Here is a 27,675-nt window from a genome sequence, read left to right as displayed (position 1 = left end):
GATTCAAGTGATAATTCTGCTTTCATCATTGGATCATTAACAAATCAAAGAAGGCAAAGGTCAACTCCCAGCCTTTTCTCTTCAAAACCAACATCTGTTTTCTTTTGAGAATTTGCAGCAACAGAGATAAATGTAAATAACTATAAACCAACGTTATCTCAGGCCCTTCATAGGAGGCTGCTTAAAAAAATCTCTCTAAACATCAACAAGTATTTAAAAAAAATAAGAATCCTTGAAGGGGAAAATAAACTCAACCAGTATCTGTTCTTTTTTTTTTTTTTTTGTCTTTCTGGGGCACACCCAGCAATGCTGAGGTGGTTACTCCTGGCTCTACCCTCAGGAATTACTCCAGGCAGTACTTGGGGGACCCTATGAGATGCCAGGGATCGAACCCAAGTTGGCCGCATGCAAGGCAAACACCCTATCCGGTGTACTATCACTCCGGCCCCCGTATCTTTGTTCTTGACCATTTCCACCACCACTCTTATGGACCAAGCAGGCAAAAGGAAAGCCAGTGGCCAGTCTACACTCTTAGATATCATTCTCAACCCAAATTGATTTCTTAACGATCCACTTTCCACATATGCTCCCTCCAGCAAGCATTAAGTGTCTCCTTGAGAAGAAATTATAGCACATGGATAAATCATAAAAATGATGCAAGTTTTATCACTATGGATGGGGAACACCAATCTGAGAGTGAGACTCAAATCTTGTGCTCAGGAGAGATGTAAGATGAATTGAAACTTCAGATCAAGTGGCCATGGGGGGATAACTGACCACATAGTCCATTAGGAACAGGTGCTACTTTTCCTGACATTGCCTCAAGTTCCCCATCTCCATCTCCCCATCTATATCTGTGCCCTGGGATGGTGGACTTGTGAATGAAGCCCCTGGATTTCCTGGTGAGTAGGTAGCTGACTCGGTCAGTCAGTGGATATCACCCACAGGAAAATGGAGGTGAGACACAGCAGCCTGGGGATTTCTACCCTACTGCCTCCCTGCTTTGGTGCCAAAGTCCACCCCCAATCATAGTTCTCATCAGGCTACCTCTTCTTTCCAGAACTTCTCATCTTTTTCTGGAAACACTAATTTCCCCATGTTCCTTTTGATCCCAGGGTGAGAACTGCTTCCTGCCACTGTTTCTCTCTGGTTATCTCACTATATTTTGTGTGTGTGTGTGTGTGTGTGTGTGAGAGTGTGTGTGTGTGTGTGTGTGTGTGAGAGAGAGAGAGAGAGAGAGAGAGAGAGAGAGAGAGATCTGCACCTCTCTAACCCCACATCCCTTCATCTGAATCATCTCACTTGAGTTCTGTCTGCGCCGTGACTTGGAGGGCTACAGAGATGAATTCTCAAGCCAAAATCCCTGACATGGAGACCAGCACCAAGAAATCTCTCAATAAATAGCTGTAGAATAAACATATCCCGGGATGTCAGCTTCCCTTGTAGGAGGCAGTGGAAAAATGCAAACTGGAGCCTTCCCTCCACTGTCTGCCACAGCTATGATTCCCTGAACACTCAGCCCATCATCTCGTCTGCACTTTCCTCCTGGCAGCTTCTACATGAGGCAACTGGCTGTGTGTTCAGCTTACTCCCTGCAACACCCAGTCTCCCAATCTTCATACACCACATAAATACAGAGTTTGGGCTAACAGGAATCAAGTTACTGAGGTGACAGCCTGGATGTTTTGTCCTGGCATTTAGCTTGCCCTTGTCCCTGAGGTCTCTTCAATTCCATCTGATGAAAATTGGAAGTGTCGATGGCATTTTTTTAAGAGAAGTGAGGGGCTGGAAGGATATTACAGTGGATAAGGCGCTAGCCTTGCATGTAGCTTACCTGCGTTTGATCCCTGGCACCCCATATCGTTCCCCAAACCCTGCCAGCAGTGCTCCCTGAGCACCATCATGTGTGGCATTCCCCAGCCCCCTCAAACAAAACAAAACAAAACAAAACAAAGAAATGAGATCGCTGGTCTAAGTTAGCCCCAACCCTGACTAGGTGGGCAAGAGATCACTAGAATCAAATTGGTATGCTGGTAAGTCCCCATACTTAAATGGAAAGGAAAATGATCATAAATAAAAAGGAAAAAAGAAAGTGAGGGAAAAAGGTATAAGTAGCTAAGTCTCTGGGCATTTTTAGCAGTTCCCATTAATAATGTATTTCCAATCTACCACATTTTTATGTAACTATCTTTGGTCCCCCTCTATGGTTGAAAGGAGATTCCACAGATCAATACTCATTCGAGTTGTAAAAATTGGTTTTCTACCATATCTATCTTTGCTCCCCCACCGCCTTTCCTCACACGTTCTTTGTGCAATCTTATTTTTGGCACCAATACCTGAACATCTGAAATAGCAGGAATCTGCAGCTCAGCCTTAAAGTGAAACCATTTGCTCTTGTGTGGGTGAGAGGAAATGAGCACTTGAAACTGAAACGGGAGGGGAGGCTGCAGAACCCAGAAGAGAGTTCCCTCACAGAGCACGCAAGGATGCTCTCTGCACCCCAAACACGGCCTTGCGGTTTCACGGTAAATGCTGCAGAACTGGCCCTCTTCTCCCCTCTCACTGGGTGTTCCATGTACCGGCCCACAGTCACGGGGTTACCAACTAAAAGGAAAGGCAGGCAGACAAAGGCTTGGACACCGCCGCTAAGAGTAGAGATAATAAAGGGAAACTGCCACCTCAGGAGGGCTGGAGCGACAGGACAGCGGGTAGGGCGTGCATGTGGGTTGCATGCGGCTGACCCAGATTCGATTCCTCTGTCCCTCTCGGAGAGCCTGGCAAGCTACCGAGAGTATCCCGCCCGCATGGCAGAGCCTGGCAAGCTCCCCGTGGTGTATTCAATATGCCAAAAACAGTAACAACATGTCTCACAATGGAGATGTTATTGGTGTCTGCTCCAGAAAATCGATAAACAATGGGAGGACAGTGCTACAGTTCCACCTCAGGGACCAAGGCTTGGCAAGTGACACACAAGAACTGGAGTGATGACACTGGTTCCAGGGAAGCTTTGGAAAATGCTTTGGACTCGAGAGAGACCAAGGGTGGCAGGAGTGCTGAGGGGGCTTCAGGGCCACTGTCTGGAGGGGTATGGGCACTCACCTCTGTGGTGGACAGCACGGTGTCCTCATCCAGGCTGAGGACCGCGTCAGTGATGATGTTGTCATAGGGCAGGAAACGGCTGCTCATCACCTGAAGGCAGAAAGCAGACAGGAACGATGGGATTAGGGTGAAGAGAGGCCCTTTGGGATTTTTTTGACAGGAACATGCTCCCATCCCCACCTCCATAAGGAAACCTTCTACCACCCTCAACCTAGAAGATGTGGATTTCCTGTCAGGGCAGAGACTTTCTTGCCCATAACCATTAGGCATGAACTGTGTGCCAGTGCCTTGCTAATCAAAGGAAGTGCAGATTCTCCTCAGATGGGTCTGTCTCCAGAGAGACCAAGAAACATGAACAGACTCAGCTTGAGATGAAAAGTGAAAAAAGGAGGTGGAGATGAAGTCATTGGTGCTTGGAAGAGAGGAGGATGCTAGAAGGTATGATACTGAGGAGGGACTTTGGCACACAGGGATTCAGTGGGAAATGGACAGAAATGGGGCAAGACCTCAGTTGTGGAATATCAGAAAAAAACATACTATGAGATTAATCCCCAAGGACAGTAGAAATCAGGGCAAGGAGGATTAGTCTATGGCTGGAAGCCTGCTTCAAGTGTTGGGGTAGAAGGCAAGTGAGATGGAGAAAGGACCACTATGAAAAAGAAAGTTGGAGATGATCATTCTGGATAGGAACTGTGTGCTGAAAGTAGGGAAAGGAACAAACATGATAACCTCTCAGTATCTGTGTTGCAGACCATAGTGTTCAGAAAAGGTGAGGGTGGGGTGGGGGGGGGACAGAGAGAGAGAGAAAGGGAGGAAGGGAGGGAGGGAGAGGAAGGGAGAAACTGCCTATTATAGAGGCAGGCTGGGGATGGGGATGGTGGGAGGGAAATCGGGGTCACTGGTGGACGGATGGGTACTGGATCATTGTATGACTGATACCTGACCATGATCAGCTTTGTAACTGTGTATCTCACAGTATGCAATTAAAAAATAAAAATTAAAAAAATGGGGCATGACAGACAGGGGGTTCAGCAGATTGCCCGGCACACAGGGAATCCCCAGGAGAGTGGACACTGTCAGCAGCTGTCCAGGCACAGAGGCCTGGATGCCAGCAGTCGAACTCCACAGACAAGGGGAAAGAAGGCCCTCACAGTGCTCCCCAAATCTGCGAGCTGCCCCTTTTATAGACGCCACAGCAGACTCTACAGAAAGAAAACCACTCAACCTCAGGCCGCATTTGACATTTGGTTTCCATGTCAGAGAAGGTTCTAGAAGGCGAAGGACATGAACCGATGAACAGCGGTCACTCTCCCCAGTATCTTTGAGTTCCAGGGATGTGTCAGTGCCCAAATGGCTTCAGGGCCGACTCCTAAACATTTATCAATGAGATCAAGTCCCCCTCCCCATTTCTCAGTCTTTCAAAACAAAATACAAAGCGATCAGCAACCCCATACACACAGCGCAGAAATCTCAGCCCGGAGCAATTCTCCTGATGCTGTTTACATGTCCGAGGACTAGCGCAGAAACCATTAGTTCCCAGCTTAGCAATGCCCTGACCTTTCTCTTGTTAAGCCTACGGGGGAGAGCCACAGAGACAAGGCCTATAAATTCAAAATAGAGCTTTGCAGCCACAGCAGCAAACACATCAATTTTAAACTCAAGGCTAGGCATGGAGATTTAAAATAGGGAATAAAGAGGATGCAGGGCTTTGCTCCCATCCTGTGTCCAACTCGCCACTGATTTCTGAAAATCCATTTCCCATTTTCTCTGGACCTGCTTCATCAGGGGGCATTAATGGCCGTAATTTGGGCCGGGATGTGGTTCAAGTGGCACACTTTGTACGTGTGAAGCTCTGGGTCCAATTCAAGCCTTGCAAGTACCACACCACCGCCAAGACAACCACTACCACCTCTACCAAACCACCAAAAAACCCACATAAGTCAATTCAATTTCTTGCTTAGAAACAAAAGTTTTTTTTCAAATGCCCTGTGTCTCGGCTATGAGCACATAAGAAACATAAGTCCATAAAAGGTCAATCCTGAGGGGCTTAGTTCATTTAAGAAATATTTAGCTCTCATAGACCCATTCAATCTCTACTAGAATTAACAAACATGACCAGGAAATGACCATGACTCAAGAATTTCACTTTCTAATGGCGAAGATAAGAAAAGTCAAGACTATTCTTACCAGCACCTATCGCAGGCCCTTTCCTTCTAAGGCCACCTAGATGCAGATTGTATCATCTGCTCCTTTTCGAGCTCTCCTATTAGGTAGATATTGTGGTGGCTTCCATTTATGGGAAGCGAGATGGAGGCCCAAAGTTAAGTAATTTGAATCTGGTTGTGCAAAAGTCAGCCTGACTCTCCAACCTTGTTTGTAAACCATAACAGTACAATTCTCCCAGAATAGTAGTTGACATTTACTGAACCCCTGGACTAAATGAGGAATGGGTCCCAGGGACAAAGTGTTTTGCTTAACCCTCAAAATGGGCCCATGCCTTAGCCCAGATGGCCTACAATACGGAGCAGAAGTAAGAGGACTTAAGAGCATTTGTTTTGTAGGAGCTATAATCCCAGAGCAGTGAGTATCAGGACACATGAACCAAAGGAAGTAGTGGTAGAAGCTCGGACAGGACAAACGACAGCCACAGAGACATGGTTACAAGAACCAAACCACATGAACACAGTTAGGAGAATCTAACAGAACTCATTAGACACCAGCCCTCCTGAAAGGACACTGTTATTATCACTATCATTGTATAAGACATTGGGTGATAAGTCAAAATCAATGAGTCTGTACATAAAAATATGATATGGGATTTCAGGAAGATAGTTCAAGGGGTAGATAGAGTACATGCCTAGCATGTGTGAGACCCTAAGTGGGATTCCTGGCACCTCATCACCACTGGAACTTCACTGGGTATGAATCGTATTTTTGAAATGTAATACTGGGCCTCAAACAATAATATAGTGGATCAGGTACTTGTCTTGCATGCGGCTGACCTGGTTCAATCCCTGGCAACTCATATGGTCTGCCGAGCATGGTCAGAAGTGATTTCTGAGTGCAGAGTCAGGAGTAAGCCCTGAGCATTGCAGGCTGTAGCCTCAAAAAACAAAGTGAAAAATGCAATACTAACTCCAGGAGTTCATATGGCTCCAGGTCAGAGTTAGAATGGATAGTTTTTGAATATCTTGACATATTCAAAGAAAGACTTATCTTCCTAGTAAAATATCATTAACACATTAAAAGAAAAGGGAGTTCCAAAATTAACAGCATCCAACAGAGCACTGTTGTGGGCAACAGTGAAATCAGGAGAGAGTTGCAATGGGTGGGAGGCAAATTTTTGTGTTCTGATTTCTTTTGTGAAACCACACCTAGGGTGTGAGGCATTCCTAAGGGCAAGACCAATGCCAGGAAGGCATACCGTTGTTCAAACTCCCATCTTTCCTCAGAACATTCCTACCAAGAAGTTCCTATCTCCATGGTGCTTGACCAATGCTCATCACACAGTCATGCAGTGAAACTAAACAGAATGATTATCTTGCCCACCAACAACTCTAACATTCACTGTATTATAAATGATATGAAATGGTCACTGTACTGTGTGTGTTTGTGTGTGTGGGGGGGGGTACTGGGGATCAAACTAGGGTGTCAAACAAGGTATGTGTTCTAAAACGACATGCTCAGCAAATCAAATGGTAAGTTCAAAGGGATCAATCAAACACAATACACATTCTGTTAGTATAGCTCAATGACAACCATTTGCTGAATATAAGCCAGTGTCTTCTAATCTGACCCATTGGGGAAAATTATTGCAGATGCTGCTGTCTTGCCAATCCCAGTCTTATTTAAGTAGCAACTAATTTCATCACAATGAGTAAGACCTACCAGAAAAGCAATATGCAGAAGTTAGAGAAAACTAAAAACTCACTTCTGGCTGTCAACTGAAGAAATTTCAAAGAGGAGGTGGCAGTGTGAACAGAGACTTAAAGAACATATGGGAATTTTGAGAGCAGAGATCAGAGATGAACAGTTGAAGAGGTCAAGGCTTATAGCAAATGGGAATGATAAAAATTAGAGGTAGGAAAAGACACAGTGCAATTCAGACCATTGTTAATGATCAGATGTTTCCAAGGGACAGAGACCAGAGAGGAAAGTAGCCGAAGAGAGGACTGGGAAGGTCAGGTGAGGCCAGATAAGTCACAGGCTCAAATGTCAATTTAAGGCATCAGCAAAGAGAGTCCCTTAAGGGATATGAGATGATTAAAAAGATTCTTCAGCTCTAGGCAAAATGAACTGGAAGATGGAAGGGGGGGCCAGTTAGGCAGCACTCCGGAGAATCTCTAATAGATCAACCAAAATGGAATTAAAGTGATAGTATCCCTCTTTTGGTGGTGGCTTTTGGATCACATTTATGCAGTGCCAGGGATCAAACTTGGAGATTCTGCATGCCACGCAGGCTCTCTAACCCTCTGACTTATTTCTATAGCCCCCAAATGGCCTGGCTGTCAAAGATAAATCTGAGGAAGCGCCACCAAATGAAATCCCTCTGAACTGGCTGAGCCAACCTCTTTCATCACCACCATCAAGTCACATCTTTGTCGCAGCTTTTCTGGATGGCCATTGCCAAGGCCTGAAATAATTTTATCCTAATCACAACGCTCTGAGATATGCATGCTCATTTCCTTTCTTTCATTCTGTGGCACTTCCGTCTCTAGGTCCCCTTTAGGTCCTACCTTGCTTTCTCCTTCGATGACGATAACAGGCACAGCAGTGGCAGGCCAGCGGTGTTTGGCTGGTAGGGGCTTGTCACAATTCCATAGAACTATGATCTGAAAGGGACAAGGAAACAACAGGTAGTTGGATCGATACAGGTATCTAACCCAAAGCTGCTTCTCATAGAGAAGTAGAGGGAGGAGATGGAGACCTAAGGCAGGAGAAATGGACACATGAGAACTGCATTCAAAAGGGGGTCAACACCCACAATCCTCAGAACCCATCTCATTTCAACAGTTAAAAAGAGAGAACAAAAAGAATCACAAAAAATCCCCTAAGTGTCAAGGAAGTAGCACAACGCTACAGGAAAAAGAAATCATTTGAATATTGCTGCATACTTAATAAAGTTGCTTCCCAATTTCTGATGTCTGATGATGATGCTTAAAAAAACATACTGACAAAATTAAATCAAAACCTGTACTGACCATCTGCACATCTGCTATGAACCTGCAGTGCTCACAGCAAATGCAGGACAGCTAAAGACAAAGCTGGATAAAAGTAGCATGAGCTGGTGGCTGGGTTCTCTAAGACGGTGGTTGATTTTTTATCATTTTAGCATTTTCGATAAATGAGTTTACTTAAGAGATGTGTCCTTCAATACAGATGAATTCTTTCCTGTTGATGAAACTCTGTCTATAAACCAATTCTCAAAAGGAACATCACAGCTAAGAGGTCGAGTGGGATACTGATTCCAAAAATTCTTTTACCGTAGATATAATCTTCGTGGCCAGTTTCATAATTAGTCAAGGTGGCCAAGAAAGAAAAGCTGACACCTCAACACCACCAAGTCTGTTTCTTCTATGGAAACTTAAGTCTTCTGGGTATTCCCGGCAGCCTTTCTAATGCTTTCTTAGAACATTTTTAAGTTGAGAGAGAGAAAAAAAAGGAGTGTATGTGTATGTGAGCACATTTCTGCAAATGTGGGTCTGCAAATTTCTCTGTAACTCATCTTTCACCTGTGTTAGAGATCACATCCAAGAATCTCTAAGTTGGGGCTAGAGTGATAGTACAGTGGGTAGGGCATTTGCCTTGCACAAAGCTGACCCAGGTTCAATTTCCAGCTTCCTATATGGTCCCCCAAGCACTGCCAGGAGTAATTTCTGAATGCAAAACCATGAGTAAGTAACCCCTTTGCATCACTGGGTGCGACCCCAAAAAAAGCGAAAGAGAAAGAAAGAAAGAAAGAAAGAAAGAAAGAAAGAAAGGATCTCTAAGTTGTTGCAGAAGGCATAGAAAATAAAAAAGAAAGCAACAAACAACAAATGGTGTTAAAGAAATCTGGAGGAGCAGAGTATGTAGCAGAAAAAGCACAGGGGTCTTGCTGAAGGAAACCAGGAAAAACATTCCCCTTTTTCAAGCTCCCTCTCACCTGGGCACAGTACTGGGATTTGGCTGCGGCCACGAGAAGTTTCAACATTGGCTGGGACTGAGAGACCAGGGGGGTCACGGCATGGATGACTGCAGTGAATTTGGAGGGGGGCTTTAAACCTGCAACAGAAAGGGGAGAGAAACCTAATGAAGCACTGAAATACAAGACTTCAAAAATTACTCCTCCTTGCTCCACTGCCTCACCCGAGAGCTAATGTTCCCTTCCAGCCCATTTTTCCTTAGCCTCTTATGTACTGATGAACAAAAACAAGGTGAAGAGATGCCAGTTAACTGCCGCCTAAGTCTCGAGAACTCAATAATTTACAGCTCAATGTCCATTTCTACAGCATCCTTTGATATCTTTTTTCCTCCCTTGGGAATATATCTTTGATCTCCCTTCTGCTCTTTAGGTATCCAAAATTTAAACTCTCTCTCTCTCTCTCTCTCTCTCTCTCTCTCTCTCTCTCTCTCTCTCCAATCTCCACTTAAGTAAGGATCTGTTTACTCAAGTCTCACCTTAGTATGGATTTAAGTAAATGGGATCCCTGGGGTGTCAGCTCAAGCCTTATTCTTAATTATGTAGTTAACAGGGTTTCTACCAAATACCGTTTCAGTGACTAAAAACAAATGTTAAAATAACATCACCCTAAATCAGTCTAGACTAGAATCTAATCTAAAAGTCTACCACTTTTTTTTTTTAACTTATCTGATTCTCACATTTTAAAAAATTGAATCGCCATGAGATACATAATTACCAAGGTATTCATGATTGGGTTTCAGTCATATAATGTTCTAACATCCATCCCTTCTCCAGTATACATTTTCCACCCCCAATATCCCCAGTTTTTCTCATGCCTAGGTCCCCTTCCCGTCTGCCTGCCTTTATGGAAGGCACTTTTCTTTCTTACTCTGTCTCTGTCTCTCTCCTTTTGGGCATTATGGTTTTTTTTTTTTAAATTTATTTATTTATTGAATCATTGTGGGAAAAGTTACAAAGCTTTCAGGTTTAGGTCTCGGTCATGCAAATATCAAACACATTTCCCTTTACCAATAAGGTTTGAGATACAGATAATGGAAGGTTATCATGTATGTCCTTTTGCCTACTTTTAGTACTTCAAGGTGAAATCCTGGAAAAAATGTGTGACCCTAATTCTACTTAAGTCATGGGCTGATAAGAGATAATCAAAAGAATGGGGTGGTTGTGGGAATCAAATGAGTTCATGCAAACAAATCCCTCACAAACAATAAATGTTCAAGGAGTGTTTGCTGTTGTCATCATCAACATATCACTGCTATTATTATTTTGGGAAGAAAGCCTCTGGACTACTTCAATCACTTCTTTGCGGAGTAGCAACAATGAAGAGAAGAACAGTGATTAAGAAAGCTACCCTGGATGTGTTCTGAGGCCCCAGCAGAAAGGTGTTGGAAATACACAAAACAGTCACCGCCATCCAAGAGGAAGAAGTGGTATGACTTCTCTGAAATGAGTGTCTCATAAGAACTCAGTAAGAAACTGAAGACTGGCTAAAAAGCTTTTCAAAACTTAACTAGGTTAGATTCACTAATTTTGCATTGCAGTGGCTTAAAAGCCAGTGACAAAATGCAGAGACATTTAGGTTTAGTTTTTAGGTTGGTGGAATAAAGGTAAAAACTAGAACACTTGGCCTTAGCCAAAAGGTCGAGAAGCAGTAACAAGTCTCAAGATGGAGACATTACTGGGCCCGCTTGAGCAAATCGATGAACAAAGGGAGGACAGTGAGAAATGGACATCATAAATGGTACTCTAACTGGACATCAGGAAAGAGCTAACCTTGCCACAATCTAGGTACAGAGCCATGGTTTTGCCAGGTTAAGAGTATTTTTAATAGTAATTTTTATTTTTACAAAAAATTATTTTTAATAGTATTTTTTATTTCAAATCACTGTATTTCAATTTTTTAGTAATAGTTTAAGAAGCCTTGTGAACATACTTTTACTGTGCTAGCTTCTAATGAGAATCTCAGTATTTTACAAAAAACATAGAAATTTTACTAATATTTCCTAAACTGAAAACTATTACATTCTAAATATATTATCCAGTTTGGACCCAAGTCCCTATATTTTGGTTTTGATGAAAGGCTTGTCACTGGGTATGCATTTTTCTTATTTTTGTAGTATCAGTTTCAAGCTAGACATGTCCAATTCAAGCACGCTACTCAAGAGTATCCACACAGGGCAGAAAATCTAGAGTATTTTTGTTCCATCAAACTGAAAAATGCTTTACTACCCAGCATTCCTCAAATTTGGAACTGTGAATGAGGGTAAGCACTAAGATTAACATTTCTATTACAACTTCATATGAACATCTCTTGTTAACACTAAAGCAATTGGGGTTCCAAGTACAAAAATGTATCCATGGCAGTAACAGGAGTTTTTAAGAGATCTTTGCCGTTACCTACCCATTCCCATATCCCCATTATAATTAGATTAAACCTCCCTGACAGCAGAGATTTGAAGTTCATTTCTATCACTGAGCATTGCAAGAACACAGCACATGTGAAGAGCCTAATAAATGTTGAATGAATTATCAAGTTTGCTCATTGCCATACATTCTTACATATGCCCCCTGTCCCTTATCAATTCAGTAAAAAAAAAAAAACTGAAAGTCAGCTGTTGCATAAATATGAAAGGAGTTTTTAAAAAATTTTTTAAAAATTTTTGCAAGGCTCTGCTGGTTATATAATTCGGGACCCAGCAACACCATTTTTTGATAGGGTCGCAGTATCCATTGCACGAAGGTAAGAAAAATCAAGGCCTAAATTCTGAGCAACATCTTGAGGGTATACAGGGTAGCTCCCGGGAAGGAATTTACTTACCTAAATTAGCGTAGTAGTAAGGGAAATCTCCCAGGTAAGACGAATACTGTGGTAGTACGAACAGTCCTCCAGGATGTTTGTTCCATATTAAACTGTTACGTGATATGTGCTTGAATATTCTGTCCTGAATAATCTAGAAAGTCCGAATAATACACATGGTCAGGATGATACCAGGAAGTAAGGATTATGCTTAACTCAAACTTGAAAACAATGACACTTCAAGCGTTGATTCTATTCCCTTAATTTTTCAGATGAAAATGTCCTGGGCACAGAGAGTGACCAAATAATGGAAAAGAGCAAGACAAATCATTGTGGTTAGTCAAATTTCCTAATTAAATGTCAGCTTAACCATATTTTCTACATATGATGAGCCCATGCTTTCCAAGTAGAGCAATAGAACAACAGTCTGGATATCTGGCTTCTGAATAGCTCTACTTCTAGGGCCTTCTGAGGATACCATGTTCTCAATGTGAACGGACATCAACAACCATTTGAATACTCAGCAGGCTACCAAAGATAAAAGACAGTATCCATCAGTGCTTTTAAATCTTCTAGACTTACAGAGCTGCACCTGTCTGTGGACCAGGAGTTGAAATCCACTGCTCTTCACTGAATGAGGCAGACCAGAGGTTTCCAACACGGTCATACTTGTGGAGCTAGCCCAGTCCACAGACAGGTGGTTCAAACTCACTGGTTTTAGTACTGCCGAGGTTTTGATCTGTTCCTTTATTTCCAGAGATCCCCTTACTTGTCATATTTCATTTTTGCTTTCGAAGTCAATTGTAGGACTCTAGAGGTTACTGGTTAATTGAAAGTGTCCTATATCCTATCTCTAAAAGCAGTGAGTTAAAGTCACTCAAAGCATCCTACACAATAGGAGTAAGAACCATGGCATATGAAGACTAATAATAACCAAGATAGTTCATTAGTTTCGCTGGAATTTTGGTCCTTGCAGATCATTGAATTCTACATCAGGAGTCACACATTCTCCCATCCTGAATCATTTGTCAAATGAATGTGATTAGTCCACTTTACAGATTTCTTTTTGTGATTTTCAAATTCCTCTGTAATTATAGCATTGCTCATCAAGATATGATTTGGCAAATAATTAACTTGATGTAGAATTTCATGTTTCAGCATTTTTTTAGTATTAAAAAAAGGCCTGCCATATGTCAAGAGCTTTAAGACTTAAATTACCGTTTTCCAGGTCCCCATTTAATGCACTATGATTTTAAGTACAGACTTTAAAACTAAGTCTTATGATTTGCTAAGTCATTAACACCCTAGTCTCATCCACAGAGTGAGTAGAGAAGTATAATAATATGGACAATATTTGTCTTTGAAAACCTTATCATATCTATATTTCTTAATGAGAGAGAAGGAAATGAGGCGATCTAAAAGAATTCAAACATCTTGATTCAATGGCTCCTGCATTTTTATTTTTTCCTCAGATCAAAACTGCTAATTCTGGGCTAGAGCGATAGCACAGTGGGTAAGGTGTTTGCCTTGCATGCGGCCTGACCTGGGTTCGATTCCCTGCATCCCATATGGTCCCCTGAGCACGGCCAGGAGTAATTCCTGAGTGCAGAGCCAGGAGTAACCCCTGTGCATCACCGGGTGCGACCCAAAAAGAAAAAAAAACACAAACTGCTAATTCTATGAATAAGCAGAGATTCTAATTTAGTGCAGATTTTTGTAACCTAGTTAGGAAACCAATATTTACTTCGTGAGGTACAAAACAGATGTATGTATTAAAAACCTATTGTTAGGCATTAATTATAAGAACACTGTCATGGTGTCAAGGGTTTTTACATGGAAAGCAGCTTTACATTATACGCTATTTTTTTTTTGGTACCTTCCAAGTCTTCTATTTTTCTTTACAGGTTTTCATTTAAAATTTATGTACCTTCCAGCATGGTGATCACTTTTAAAAGTTTGTGTATTAAGATACAAAATAAATTGAAAATCGATAATAGATAACAGCATAAATCTGACATAAATATGATAGGTTACTCAGATGTTGTAAAATGCACCACCATTTGCTTTGAGTCTCCGGGCCATCATGTTTTTCATTATTGTAAATTATCTTTTTGGTTCTGCATGATAACACTTTTTACAATTCAAGGACCCAATAAGGCACTTTTCTGGATTACCAATGAACAACTAACACTACCTTCAAATAGATTTTGATAGGAAGATCTCCATAAAGGTATGAAAATAAAAAAATTAATTTATGTCAAGAAATTGGGTCATATTTATGTCTGACTTTCCTTATTTGCATTAAAATATCAAATAAGAGCCAGAGAGATAGTACAATGGATATGGTGTTTGCCTTACAGCCTAGATTCAAACCCTGGCACCCCATATTGTCCCCTGAGCATAACAAGAGTGATCCCTGACTGCAGAGAAAGAAGTTCTGAGCATAGACAGTTGTGACCCAACAATAAAAGACAAAACCAAATTAAATTTAAAATATTACATGTATTAAAACTAGTAAGGAATGGCTGCTTACATTTTTAGATTAAAATCTGATGCTCATGATCTTTTAATGTATCTCATTTCTGCATATTTTTGCTAGGTAGTTTTTTATACATGAGATTTTATATATATATATATTAATCACATATCATATGGCTGGAGTGATAGCACAGTGGTAGGGCATTTGCCTTGCACGCAGCCAACCCAGCAGACCTGGATTCGATTCTTCTGCCCCTCTCGGAGAGCTTGGCAAGCTACCGAGAGTATCTCACCAGCACAGCAAAGCCTGGCAAGCTACCCATGACGTATCTGAGATGCAAAACACAGTAACAAAAAGTCTCACAATGGAGACATTATTGGGCCCACTCGAGCAAATCAATGAACAACGGGAGGACAGTGCTACAGTGCTACATATCTTATATATTTTCAGATTATTCGCTTATTCTAAATGATGGGCAATAATGCAATTTACTTTTATGTAATACAATGAACATAATATAATTTTCCCAAATTTACAATTAATTTTTTTAGGTCTTTAACAATGGGTGTGAACACTTTTTAGGTTGTTTATATAGGTTTCTACCAATTTGTCTTCTCAAAAATTTGAAGCATGATTCTCACTTCATCAAATAGAAAAGGTGAAGACCTAACCCTGGACAGTTCTTCTCAGAATACCTTGATCTCGCTTTTTCTGTTGTTGCGGAAGAAGACTTTACATTTAGAGTTTGGACTCTTCTTTGTCTATAAAGAAAGTACACACACACACACACACACACAAGCACAAATTGTTTTCCATTAGAGCTTCAACTGTCATACTGCATAAAAAAAATTCTCATTAATGAGAATTCAAAGGTAAGAACGACAGGTTCCTAATTTTTCTTCTGTATGTGCCATCTGTTTTTTGTTTTTTCTCTTCTAAATTATCGGTCACTGGTTCCAGTCTACAAGCCATAGTGGGTGGCCCTGAAATGGTCTTCTGACCGATGCAATGTTGCCTAATAGATGCAATGCCACCATATGTTACCTCACTTGAAGCCAAAGCAATTTTCTATTTCCATTATCTTACTGATTTAAAATTTTCATTATACATGAGCATCAGTAAAACCTTGGTTTAAAGGTGTCTGTTTAGATAACTGAAGATAAAAATGGAATAGACTACATAAAATTCCACTGAAAAAGTGCTTTTCAATTACCATTCACAATTTACATATATTAAAACAATCAGATGCTCTTCTCCTTTCCCCACCTTGACACTGATAGGGCTTTCGAAGTTCAATCCTTGGTGCCAGGTTATAGATATGCAGTACTGTGACATGACAGAACCCATGAAAGAATGCTGTCTTTGCAGTATTTTTATCATGATGTTCTCAATTTACAACACACATACACTTTCCAATCAGAGTGGAAATACTAGCATTATCTGAAGTATTACAGGGCCAACTTGATGAAACATACCAACAATTTGATTCTGACATAGGAAAGAAGGATGAATGGCCTGTTTCCAATAGAATGTAAGCATCTAAGCTCTACCTAAAACTCTAAATCTCAAAATCTCCAAAAACGGAGTTATCTTCTTCGATGGCCTTGAATAGGAAGTGAGGAAGAAAGACCGAAAGTTATAGAGTTTAAACACAGAGTATTCCAAACGCAAATGATTCTCAAATCTACGTTGTCTGAAGGTAACTCTGAATTAACTACATAATCTTAAGTTCTGAGTCGAGTGGGCATTTTTTGATATCTCTGATGGTTAAATTGCTCTTATAAACACACTGACTTTGATTATTTGTGTATGTTGAATACATTTTATGTTATCTTCTCTGCTTTTCTGTTTATGCTGAATACTGGAGAATTTAAGCTTCAAATTAAAAGGGTAACTGAATGGTTTCTCTCATGCAATTTGGTTGAGGGGTCAAATTGGTACAATTCAATCTTGAAACTATATAAAAAGATTTGACAGTTGCTATAAATCTGAATCAAGTACATGGCTCATAGTGTTTTAAAAACAACTGTGTCACTAAAGAACTGCATGGCTTGAATCCAAGAGAAAGAAAGCCTTTTCAGGCACAGAGATGAAAACAGCTTGACTTGACTTAAGATCCTATTCTGATGACAAGAACACATCCAAGTGTTATTAGGGATAATTGAGCATTGTTATCTTAGCAGGCAAAACCCCAGATCTATGCAATAAACCATATTCAAAAGAAATGTAACTAATGACATCCCATCTTTCATCTGGCAAATTAGCGAAGTTGTGCATGTTGTGTGTTTTAATTGTGATCTTTAAGGCTGACAAGAATATACCAAGAGAGGGTTTTCCCCAGATAGTTTGTCAGAGTCTAGATTTGTACAATCTTTTTGAAAAGTAATCTGGTAATATATATCACATCCTTAGAAATGTCTAATTTTTTTCTATGTAATCCCATCTCAGGGGGTCCGTCTTTAAGTAATAGCAATAGAATAAAAAACACACATACACATAGAAAGGCACTGCTTAGATAAAGACATTTATATCTCTAAGAAATAATGAAAATATAAGTTGATATGTGAAAAAAACCTAAATAATGTTTAACATCCTCAAATTGGGGATTTATTAAAGAAGGAAGTATACCATAAATGGACAGTCATTAAATGCTTATAGGGGGAAAAAATCTTGTAATAAATGAAACAATACTGACAAATGTATTAAGTAGGAAAACAGGTATAAACTTAACATAAAGTCTTTATTGAAAAATATAATATACTTGGGCTGAAGTGATAGTACAGCAGGTAGGGCATGTGCCTTGCATGTAGTTAGCCTAGATTCTATCCCTGGGACCCCATATGGTCCTCCGAGTCCACCAGGAGTGATCCCTGAGTGCAGAGCCAGGAGTAAGTCCTGAACACCACTGGGCATGGCCTCCCAAATAAATTACATTAACTTAAGACTTTGTATGAAAACAATTACATGCATATATATTGATGTCAACAGATTTTGTGCTCTAAGAATCTACTGTACTTTTCTAAAATGTGTCTGTTCAGCTTTAATAGAAAGCACTCAGTCCCCAAAGCAAGAAACCAAAAACAAATATTTAGTTGTCCCTAAGAAGGGTCTAGGAAGGGTTTTGACTAGGGGGCAAGCCCAAAGAGAAGGGTAGAAATTATCACACCTGCAAATCTGCAGCTGTGAACACAAGTGCAGTGAAAACAAAAGTTTGCCCATTATAACTGACCAAAGTGATTTGGGCAGAAAAAGACAAGGATGTCTGAAATAAGGAAGCCCTTGGAAGCCATTCTGCCCAATCCCTCCATGGGTGGGCCTGTGTCCTAAAGAGACCTTTTACTAGCGTTCCAGGATAAAAACAATGTTCCTAGTTCATAAGAGGAGTGACTGCAGAGTCTGGAAGGTTAGAGGAAGAACCCCGGCTACAGAGGGCGTGAATGCGTGTCCCAGAGTGACTGGGCATGACCAGCACTGGTTCTGAGACTCCCATGGACAAGACAACAATGAAGAAGATGAAACAAGGGAGACTTCCACTTTTCTAGTGGTACTTCGGCTTCTCAGTTTATGCTTTAAAATTACACTAGCTTTACGAGCAGTAATCAGAGCAAACGCTCCAAAAGCGAGGCCACAAATGTCCCCTACTCATTATGTGAACACCTCAGAATCCCCTTACTGCTGGGCCTCATCAGAAAATCTGGCCCTACTTCCGGCCAGCCTGTAGTTTATAGTTTGCAGTCCAGAAATCTCATTTTAGAGCTTTGTGCTATTGGGGTATAGCCTCAGGCCAAAGTTTTCTGCTCTACTTCTAAAGGTTTTAATCATCTCTGTGCATCTCTTTCCCTTTTACCTACTATCTTTAAAACCAACCAACCAAATTAAAAAAAAAAAACAAACAAACCAGTAACTTGAGGCTGGGCACTCATCTGCCTAGAAGATTTTCTGTTTTCATAAATATAATCTTTCTGTGACAGATCGGTATAATACTGATTTTCTTCCTAAGAGATCCTTGTCACAATGATGCTGGTTGGGGAACAGACATCAAGAAAATTCATTTTGTCAAATGACAGACAGGATAAGGGGATACCTCAAATGGCCCTCCCTTATCCAAAAGTAGACCATTCCTCTGAACCCTCTTATAAGTCGAAGTTGTATAAAGTGAACAACAACACAACTCATAAGGAACATGTTGGTGTTTTATTTTGTTCTCGGGGGCTGGAGCGATAGCACAGCGGGTAGGGCGTTCGCCTTACAAGCGGCCAACTATGGCCGACCCGAGTTCGATTCCTCCGCCCCTCTCGGAGAGCCCGGCAAGCTACCGAGAGTATTCGATATGCCAGACACAGTAACAACAAGGTCTCCAATGGAGACGTTACTGGGCCCGCTCGAGCAAATCGACGATCAACAGGAGGGCCTTTACCTTACCTTTCCCTCGGGGTCACACCCAGCCGGTGCTCTGGGCTTATTTCTGGTGGTGTTCGGGGGAACCATATGAGGTACTGTGGATACTGTAGATAAAACCCAGGTCAACTCCATGTAAGGCAAGCACCCTGTCTTCTGTACCATCTTTCTTGCCTCTAAGAGGGGGCATTTTTAAGCATTCTCAGATACGCCAAATGACTTACCAAATCATACCAAAATAATACAAAACCTAAAATGATAGCATATAGTAAAAACAGGAATGATAAGGTAAATACACAGCTTGCATAAATTAGCTCTGGCAAAGAAGCTGGTCAGGGACACTCTTCCTGCTTGTGGTATTTCTGTAAAGGTTGCTGCAAAACAGTGCTGAATGATGGTTTCACTAGGCCCAGACTTTATCTAAAAGCAAAATGGGGGTGGAGGGGCATTGGCATTGTAAAGGAATTGGCGCTGAAACATTGTAAGCCTGACACCCAATCATGAATAACTTCATAATTTCAGCATGACTAAAATTTTTTAAAAAGTAAAAATCCTCTTCTGAAAACAAGCACCAACGCAGGTCTTTTTCGTAAGAGCAAACTGGGGATCTCATAAATTTTCAAAAAGAGAGGGGTACCTGTGTTCATATTTTTAGAAGGGTGGCTATTTCCTCCTAGTCTGTTTTCTAAATGGATTGCAGAAATGTCTTCAAAGGATGTCACAGAGGGTGAATGACAGGAGGTCCGTCATTAGCCACATATTCCAGAGAATTACATAAGACAGAGCCAATCTCCACATCAGCAAGTGTCATTTCTACTCCTATCCTCTGTGGATGATGTCAGGGATGGAGGAATTTGCATGGACAGAGTAGTGCAGGAAAAGGGGTTAATTAACATATCCAAGTACAGAAAATTCAGTATTTCCCCATCCGGCAAATTTCACCTCACCACTAGCAACAAAGGCCGAGAGGCAACTCAAAAGGACCATGATTTAGGAGTGAGGGCCAAGTGGTCTCACTTACCTCTAGTGTAGTTAATACAATCTTCTCAACTGAAGAAAAATAAGCCTCCCACAAGAATTGTGTCTGCTGTCTAAGTGCTAGGATTTTATCCTGATGAATAGACCTGATTGTAGAAGGAATCTGAAACACAAGGTGAACACATAATAACTATGACTGGAAAACAATGAGGTGCCATTTGATCAAAATAACCCACTTGGGTTAGGCTTTTATTCGTCATAACATTCGGCTTCTAGCATACTGAAAATCACCGGCTTGTGCTGAAATGCCCTTGAGGGATGCCAGGTAAAAACCAGCATGTCCTGGGAAATCAGCTTTAATGACCTTTACGGCATGGAAGTTAGCACTGGCATAGAAGATTTTGGAGCAGTTTATCATTTCCTTGGCGGGGTGTGTGTGTGGTCTTCCTAAAGCAGCAATTGCTATTGTCTCTACTGAATCCCACATACCATCGTCCCTGCTTACAGACTACCAAAATTTACAAAAAAAAGAAATGACAGACCTTGAAGGAAAGGCTAAAGGACATCCTTCCCCAAGCATATCTAAGACAACTTATATAATAATAAGGACTTTTAAGAGAATGTCTCCGAGGCCCTCCATTCAATCTGCAACTGGGGCTGGTCATTTTTACGCACATACATCACCTACTTCCCCTTGAGAGCTTTTATGACTCCCACACCTCTTTAGTTCCAGCATTTAACTCAATCTAACCTGATCGGTCAAGCATTAGCATGTTTAGCCATCACTGTTCTCCACCAGGTTACATAATTGTAAAAAGGATTTCGTATCTTGTCCATCCTTATACATGTTTGAAGGCCAAGAGCGTGGCCTTTAAGGAGTAGTTACTCAATAACCAAACTATCTGATGTCACCATACTGGTATTATTTTTACTAGCAATGTAGCTTAATGATTAAGTACAGGGACACAGGAATTACATCAAGGTGAGGTCTTTTTTTTGTGGGGCGGGGGTGGGGGGGAACGTGTTCTTCCTGGCTTTGCACTCAGGAATTACTCCTGGTGATGCTCGGAGGACCATACGGGATGCAGGGAATCAAACCCGGGTCGGCTGCATGTGAGGCAAACGCCCTACCAGCTCTAGCTCCAAGGTGGGGTCTTAGCTCAGCCACTGATTAGTAGTGTAATTCCTTGGTCAAGTTACTTGATCTCTCCTCTGAGATCAAGTTTACCATTTACTCACTGATAAAATAGAAATTCCGTCCTAAAAGTTTTCAACATGAAGATCATATAAGAGCTCAGCATAGTGTTGAAACATGAGTGCCTAATACATCTAGAAGTTATTACTACAACTATTACTGACAGAGGGTGATGTTATTCAAAGTAGGACAAAGTGCTTAATGACTTCATGTGGACTTGCTTGGGTTTGGAGAGCAAAAATGTTCTTTCTAGGTTTCTGGTAATTTTCCAGGCTAGCTCCTTATCTTTACCTACAGTTCAAGGTCTATTTCCCTTACGGAGTCTATACTCTTTGGGAAGATTCCTTGTGACTAGCAACTGCCCTTTTGTACTCACCTCTTTCTGCATGCTTGCCTTGCCAATGCATAACTAATCACAGACTAGGGGGTGGAGAGAGATGCTGGGCTGAAGCAAAAATGCTGCTTTTGTAAAAAAGAAAGTTACCCGGGGCATTTGTGACTAGGTATAAATGTGAGTTTCCACTGGAGGAGAAGGTAGTACTAGTTCATTTTTGGGTTGAAGATTGCTTTTATGAGAGTCAGTGAAACTGCTAAACAATAAGAATACAAGGACAAACTCAGTTCCTCTAGCATATCCAAAAGCAAATACAGTATTTCCGAAGTGTGTACCTGGGTTCTTCTGAGTGAATGGGACAAGGGTAAAGGAGAAACAGGGGCAGGCCATGATCAGCCTGAAATTCGAGCTGATGCTCAAGTGGAAGCAAAACATTTCAAATTTTTTTTTTAATTTTTATTAGTGAGACACTATGAGGTACAGTTGTAGACTTACAAATTTTTGCGCTTGGGTTTCAATTATACAATGATCAAACACCCATCCCTCCACCAGTACCCATTTTCCACCATCAAGGGTCCCAGTATCCCTCCCACCCCCCATACACCCCATTCCACCCTGCCTCCGTGGCAGGGCATTCCCTTTTGTTCTCTCTCTCCTATTGGGTATTGTGGGTTGCAAAAGAGGCAATGGGTGGCAATCATGTTTGGTCTATAGTCTACTTTCAGCAGGAAGCAAAACATTTCTGAGGAGGCAGATAAATCATTCCTATCACAGACTCTTGATCAAAGAAAACAGTTTTCTCTATTCACATTAAAAATGATCTAGGTTGCCAAAAAAGTTATTCTGTTCAATTTCATAATTCTGCACTCTTCAGAATTCCAGAGGCATTTTAAAGATTATATTGATTAATGCCACTGTTTTATCAGGAACTGGTTCATTATAAAAATACGGCATCCAAATCTCTGACTTTTATGGGCCTTTTGGAATACTGAATAGATTATGGTTATGGCAGAAGAAAGGAGGTATTACTGATTCGCTTACAAACCCATTCCCCTTTCTTTTATGAGTCACATTCTTGAACCTCCATATTAAATGCAATGTATTCTATACATTTGTGTATGGGAGAAAAGTGTCTCACAGCACTCTGAAAGTGCTCTGGAAGAAAATTCCACTAGACTAGAAAGATAGAGCTCCAGGATTTAATGGCATTTGGCTATTGGTTATTAATCTGCTTGTCCTGAGAGACAGGTCCAGGGAAATGATAAATTAATTCCAATTTGGTCGGATTGTTTTGGAGTTGCAAAATTCAGTGAAGTCTTAATAAAAGGTCATGTATGGTAACAAAACTAATGGAATCTACCAAAATAGATATAGGAAAGCAACATTAAGCTCTCTTGGTGACATGATGATGAGAGTGTATGCAAATAAAAACATCCAAGCTGTTCTAAAACAGGAAATGAAAAATTGTAACATAACAGAAACAATTCCCAGTGCAGACATTTGGGCTCCCTGCCAGCACTTTAAACCCATTGTCAACGGCAGTACAGACACTGTTCAATATGGAGGCAGCGGTGCCAAGACAGACTGCACGGGAGAAGGGAAAACACCAGCGAAGTCTGGGCGGGTGAAAACAAAATCTTCATGATAAAGATTAAAAAAATAAAAAGCGTTTCTTCAGCAGGTGACAAATGTATTAACGTTGGGAAATGCTAGAAATGATAATAAAAAGATCCTGGAATATACTTGATCTCAAAGACAAATCTCAACTAAGCGCCAGAGCACAGGAACACGGTGGGCAAATGGAAAACTCATGGCTCGTGTTTCATTTTGTTGTCAATTCTCTCCATTCCCATGTTTCTCTTGAAAAGCATGAATTATTTTAAAACATCAAAGGATGGGGAGAAGGTAATATGTGTAAGAAATATCATTTTAGGGGCTGGAGCAATAGCACAGCAGTTAGGGAGCTTGCCTTGCGAGGCCAACTCGGGTTCGATTCCCAGCATCCCACAGGGTCCTCTGAGCACCGCCAGGAGTAATTCCTGAGTGTAGAGTCAGGAGTAACTCCCATGCATCGCTGGGTGTGACCCAAAAAGCAATAAATAAATAAATAAATAAATAAAGTATCATTTTAGTTAAGGCATTCATGAGTAAATGTTTTAGGCACAAACCATGCGTGGGTGAATGAAAGACTCTGTAGCTGGCTGTTGTTTGTTTTGGAGGTCCCAGGGGCTTCTGAGATGGCAGGTCTTAGGACCAGATAGAAGAAATGTTTGAGGACTGTATTCAGCTGGGTTTGCTTAATCCAGCCTTTTCAGTTATGGATATTTTACCTGTTACTATAGATAGAAAACTGCTTTAGCCCACCAATCAGCTAGCAGACTGGCCAGGATCATAGAATCAACAGAGCTGGAAATTTAAATTTCTACACATTAAAAAAAAAAAAGTGAGGGCATTAAAAAAAAAGTCATTTCAAATATCTGTGGTAGTTAAAGATACTGTGCATAATTCCATCAAAGAAAAACACTGAAATCGTCTCTAACTTTTGAGAACAAAGTATAGCAGTTTATGTTGAACCCAAAACATCATTGCAAAAAAAGAGCTTTAAAAATTCTTAGTGACTGACTATTGCCTTTGACTTTCTTTTAGTATCATGACCACCTTCTCAGGCAGTTCTTTAAAAATTAGATCTTGGGGCTGGAGCAATAGCATTGCAGGTAGGGCGTTTGCCTTGCACGCAGCCGACGCCAGTTCGATTCCCAGCATTCAAGATGGTCTCCCAAGCACCGCCAGGAGTAATTCCTGAGTGAAGAGCCAGGAGTAACCCCTGTGCATCACAGAGTGTGACCCAAAAGGCAAAAAAATGAAAAAAAAATTTAGATCTTTTATCAGGCGGTCTGGAGCGATAGCACAGTGGGTAGGGCGTTTGCCTTGCACGGGCCGACCTGGTCGGCCCAGGTTTGATTCCTCCGCCCCTCTCGGAGAGCCCGGCAAGCAACCTAGAGTATCTTGCCCACCCGGCAAAGCCTGGCAAGCTATCCATGATGTATTCAATGTATTCGATATGCCAAACACAGTAACAAGTCTCACAATGGATACGTTAGTGGGCCTGCTTGAGCAAACCGATCAACAACGGGAGGACAGTGCTTACAGTTCTTTATCAGGCACCATTATGAAGGTTAGTTACCCATATATATATATATGGCTTATATATACATGTATGCCATATATGAAAGGTCCCTTATTACATCCCTTTGGTCTATATGGCATCTTCATTCCACCACTCTCATACTAGGAATTTTGGGGGGTAGGAGGATAAGTGTTGAGTCACATCCAGCAGTGTTCCGGGCTTACTCCTGGTTCTGTGCTCAGAGATCACTCCATGTGGTGCTTGGAAGACAATAAGCAGTGCCATGGACTTAATTGAGGTCAGCTTAAAAAACATGTACCCTTACAGGACTATCTCTTTGGCACTACTTATTATTTTTTGAGGACTATCACTCTGAAGTCTTTTTAAACTGATTTTGTTTTCATTTTTTGGACCACATTTGGAGGTGCTCAGGACTTACTTCTGGCTCTGTGCTCAAGGATCACTTCTGATGGGCTCAGGAACCATATGGGGTACTAGGTAGTGAACCTGGGTTGGCCAGAAGCAAGGCAAATGCCTTACCTGCTGTAGTATTGCTCAGGCCCCTGTAATCTAGTTTTAAAATCAGGTATCATGTCTCTTACTTTGTTTGACTATGATATTTGATATCTTTTGTGGTTCCATGAAAAATTGCAGGATATTGTTTTTCTATTTCTGAAAAAGATACCAATATAACTTCAGTAGGAATACCAATAGATTGCTTTGGATAATGTGGACATTTTATAATATTGTCTTAAAATATAGGATAATAATGAATGAACTTTGAGGTCACTGTGCTAAATGAACCAGTCACACAAAGATACTGTATGCATCTCCTCTGGTGAGATATATAAAATAGTCAAATTCATAGAATTAAAGTACAGAATGGCTGCAAGGGACCAAGGGAGGGAATAATGGAGAGTTACTAATTAGTGGGCATAAAGTGTCAAGCAATCATGAAGAAAAGGCTCAAGAGACCTGCAATACAACACTGTCCCCAGAGTCTACTGTAATGTACAACTGTACTGAATAATGTGTTAATGGGCAGAGACCTCATTCTAAGGATACTTATCACAATAAAAGTGTGTGGGGGGGAGTACATTAAGAACTTTATTTAAAAAAAACAAGAGCCTGCGATATTACCATTATCATTATTATAATTATCATGACTGGTTGGGGGCCACCCCCTGACATGGTAAGAGGCCATTCCATTTTCAGCATGTGTTGGGCTAGGAGTCCCCCTTGGTGGTGCTTAAGGAACCTGTGATGCCAAGGATCAAAGGTGGGCTCAGCCAACTAGATCAGACTTTGCTCTTTCAAATACATTTCTGAAAACTAACCCTCACTCAGCCACCCAAATCTGATCATTTGGGCAGTCAGAACATTCATTATAATAATCAAACCTAAAGATTTTTCTCATTTTGAAATCTGATCGAGATAAACACAGAAACAAAGAAAAGGGCTACGTAGGGGTTGGCAGGGGGAAGAAAAGATTTCCTGAATCATTTATAAAATTCCTGATATTAAAGAGTGTGTGGACACCTCTTTCAAGAATCAAAACTCAAGTCCTTTACGTACAACTTCTCCTTTTCGAAATACATTTCCTACTCCTAGGCCGGCCTCGTGTTGGAAAGTGAACAATGTCATATTAAATGACTTCATATTCACCATGACACAGGCAATTTTCCCCTGATAAGATTTCTTTTATAGATCTGACCTTTTGGATTCATCTTCTTTGAAAGTTTGGACAGGGGCAGCAATAATACACTGATCTGTTGAAGGCCGCGGCCCATTCCTTACCTGTAATAACAATCTCTCATCGCCTATGACGGCAGCTTGGTTCCAATTAATTACTTCAGAGAATGGCAACTCCCATCCATTGCTGAGCATCACAGGGACACAGGCAGCCTGGGCAAAGAAGAGGACTTTGTGAGTAGGAGGGCCATTCCAGTCAGGGGTAAGAGTGACACACATTCAATTACAGGAACTTCTTCCAATGCATGCTTCCTAGACTGCTTATGCTGAAGGACTGTCTGATTTTATCAAATCCCATGAAGGTTGTATGCATCCAGCAGACAGTTTACTATTGGCAAGTCTTGCCCTGGAATGCTAAAACCCCATTTCTATTCTAGGACATGGCTTGGCTGGCCTGACTCCTATGGAACCAAGTGGAAAAGATTTATTGATGTAGCAAAACTTTTCACCAACAAAATCTAAGCATGAGGCCAACCTTGAGCATAAATGAAGGTTTTGTCAATCTAACTGCCACAAGTCTGCCTGCAAAGTGATTTGTCCCAAAGTCATGAGCAATGACGGACAGAGCGGGGCTTGGGACTCCTGCTAAAGCATTGCGTGGACTTAACACTCAGGTGAGGTTCACCTTCTCCTTTGTCTGCTGGAATCAGGGTCTCTTTTCAGTGCAGGGCAATCTACACATTTCTACCAAGCCCAGGTACTGTCTGTACCAGAAATACCAACCTAAGATCCATAGTTTCTGTTTCCATATATCTCCTACCCCAAACCAGAGGGCAATTTGGCACACTCAACATCCCAAGAGGCTTCAAGAACACTAGGTGAGGGTACGCTTTGCAGAAACCATGGGATGCGCGGCTCACCTGGGTTCGATTCCCAGCATCCCATCTGGTCCCCCAAGCTCCGCCAGGAGTAATTCCTGAATGCGTGAGCCAGGAGCAACAACTGTGCATCACTGGGTGTGACCCAAAAAGCAAAAAGCAAAAAAAAAAAAAAAGTCTAGCAATAGAAACATCCATTCGGGTGAGATACCCAGCACAGAGAAGGAAAGAACAGAGCAGCCTGGGGGTGGGGCAGAGTGGCAGACACAAGCTTTCTTGACAGCAAGGAAGACCAGCTGTGATTTCCAGGTGTGAAACATGGACAAAGGTCTGAGTGAGAGAAGGCGTTTCTGCGGAGTGAGGTTAACGAGCACAGTGAATCCCAGAGCTGCTGCCGGGGACCTCTGAACCACCTAAGTCTGTGAGCTGCTGGACCAAGGGCTGCTCTCCGCTAGCTGTCGCCCTCAGAACTCAGTGGTGGGTGACAGAAGGGCATCTGGACAGGACTGATGACTCG

At 41.4% G+C, this 27,675-nt stretch overlaps 1 protein-coding gene across 1 annotated transcript in view; it reads right to left on the bottom strand.

Moving 5' to 3' along the window:
- EXT1 (exostosin glycosyltransferase 1) overlaps window positions 1-27,675 on the bottom strand; it is a 293,860-nt gene that overhangs the window by 12,253 nt on the left and 253,932 nt on the right. Inside the window, exons 3-8 of the mRNA XM_056110307.1 lie at window positions 26,386-26,493; window positions 19,976-20,095; window positions 12,099-12,231; window positions 9,245-9,363; window positions 7,836-7,931; window positions 3,100-3,189 (exon numbers count right to left, since the gene is read on the bottom strand). Of these exons, the coding sequence (XP_055966282.1) occupies window positions 3,100-3,189; window positions 7,836-7,931; window positions 9,245-9,363; window positions 12,099-12,231; window positions 19,976-20,095; window positions 26,386-26,493 (666 nt within the window). The remainder of the gene's footprint in view (window positions 1-3,099; window positions 3,190-7,835; window positions 7,932-9,244; window positions 9,364-12,098; window positions 12,232-19,975; window positions 20,096-26,385; window positions 26,494-27,675) is intronic.

Source organism: Sorex fumeus, unplaced genomic scaffold (genome assembly GCF_029834395.1).
Source record: "Sorex fumeus unplaced genomic scaffold, SorFum_2.1 ptg000002l, whole genome shotgun sequence".
Taxonomy (NCBI): Eukaryota; Metazoa; Chordata; class Mammalia; order Eulipotyphla; family Soricidae; genus Sorex; species Sorex fumeus.
The sequence above is the reverse complement of the archived record's forward strand: the minus strand, read 5'-3'. Positions and strand labels throughout refer to the sequence as shown.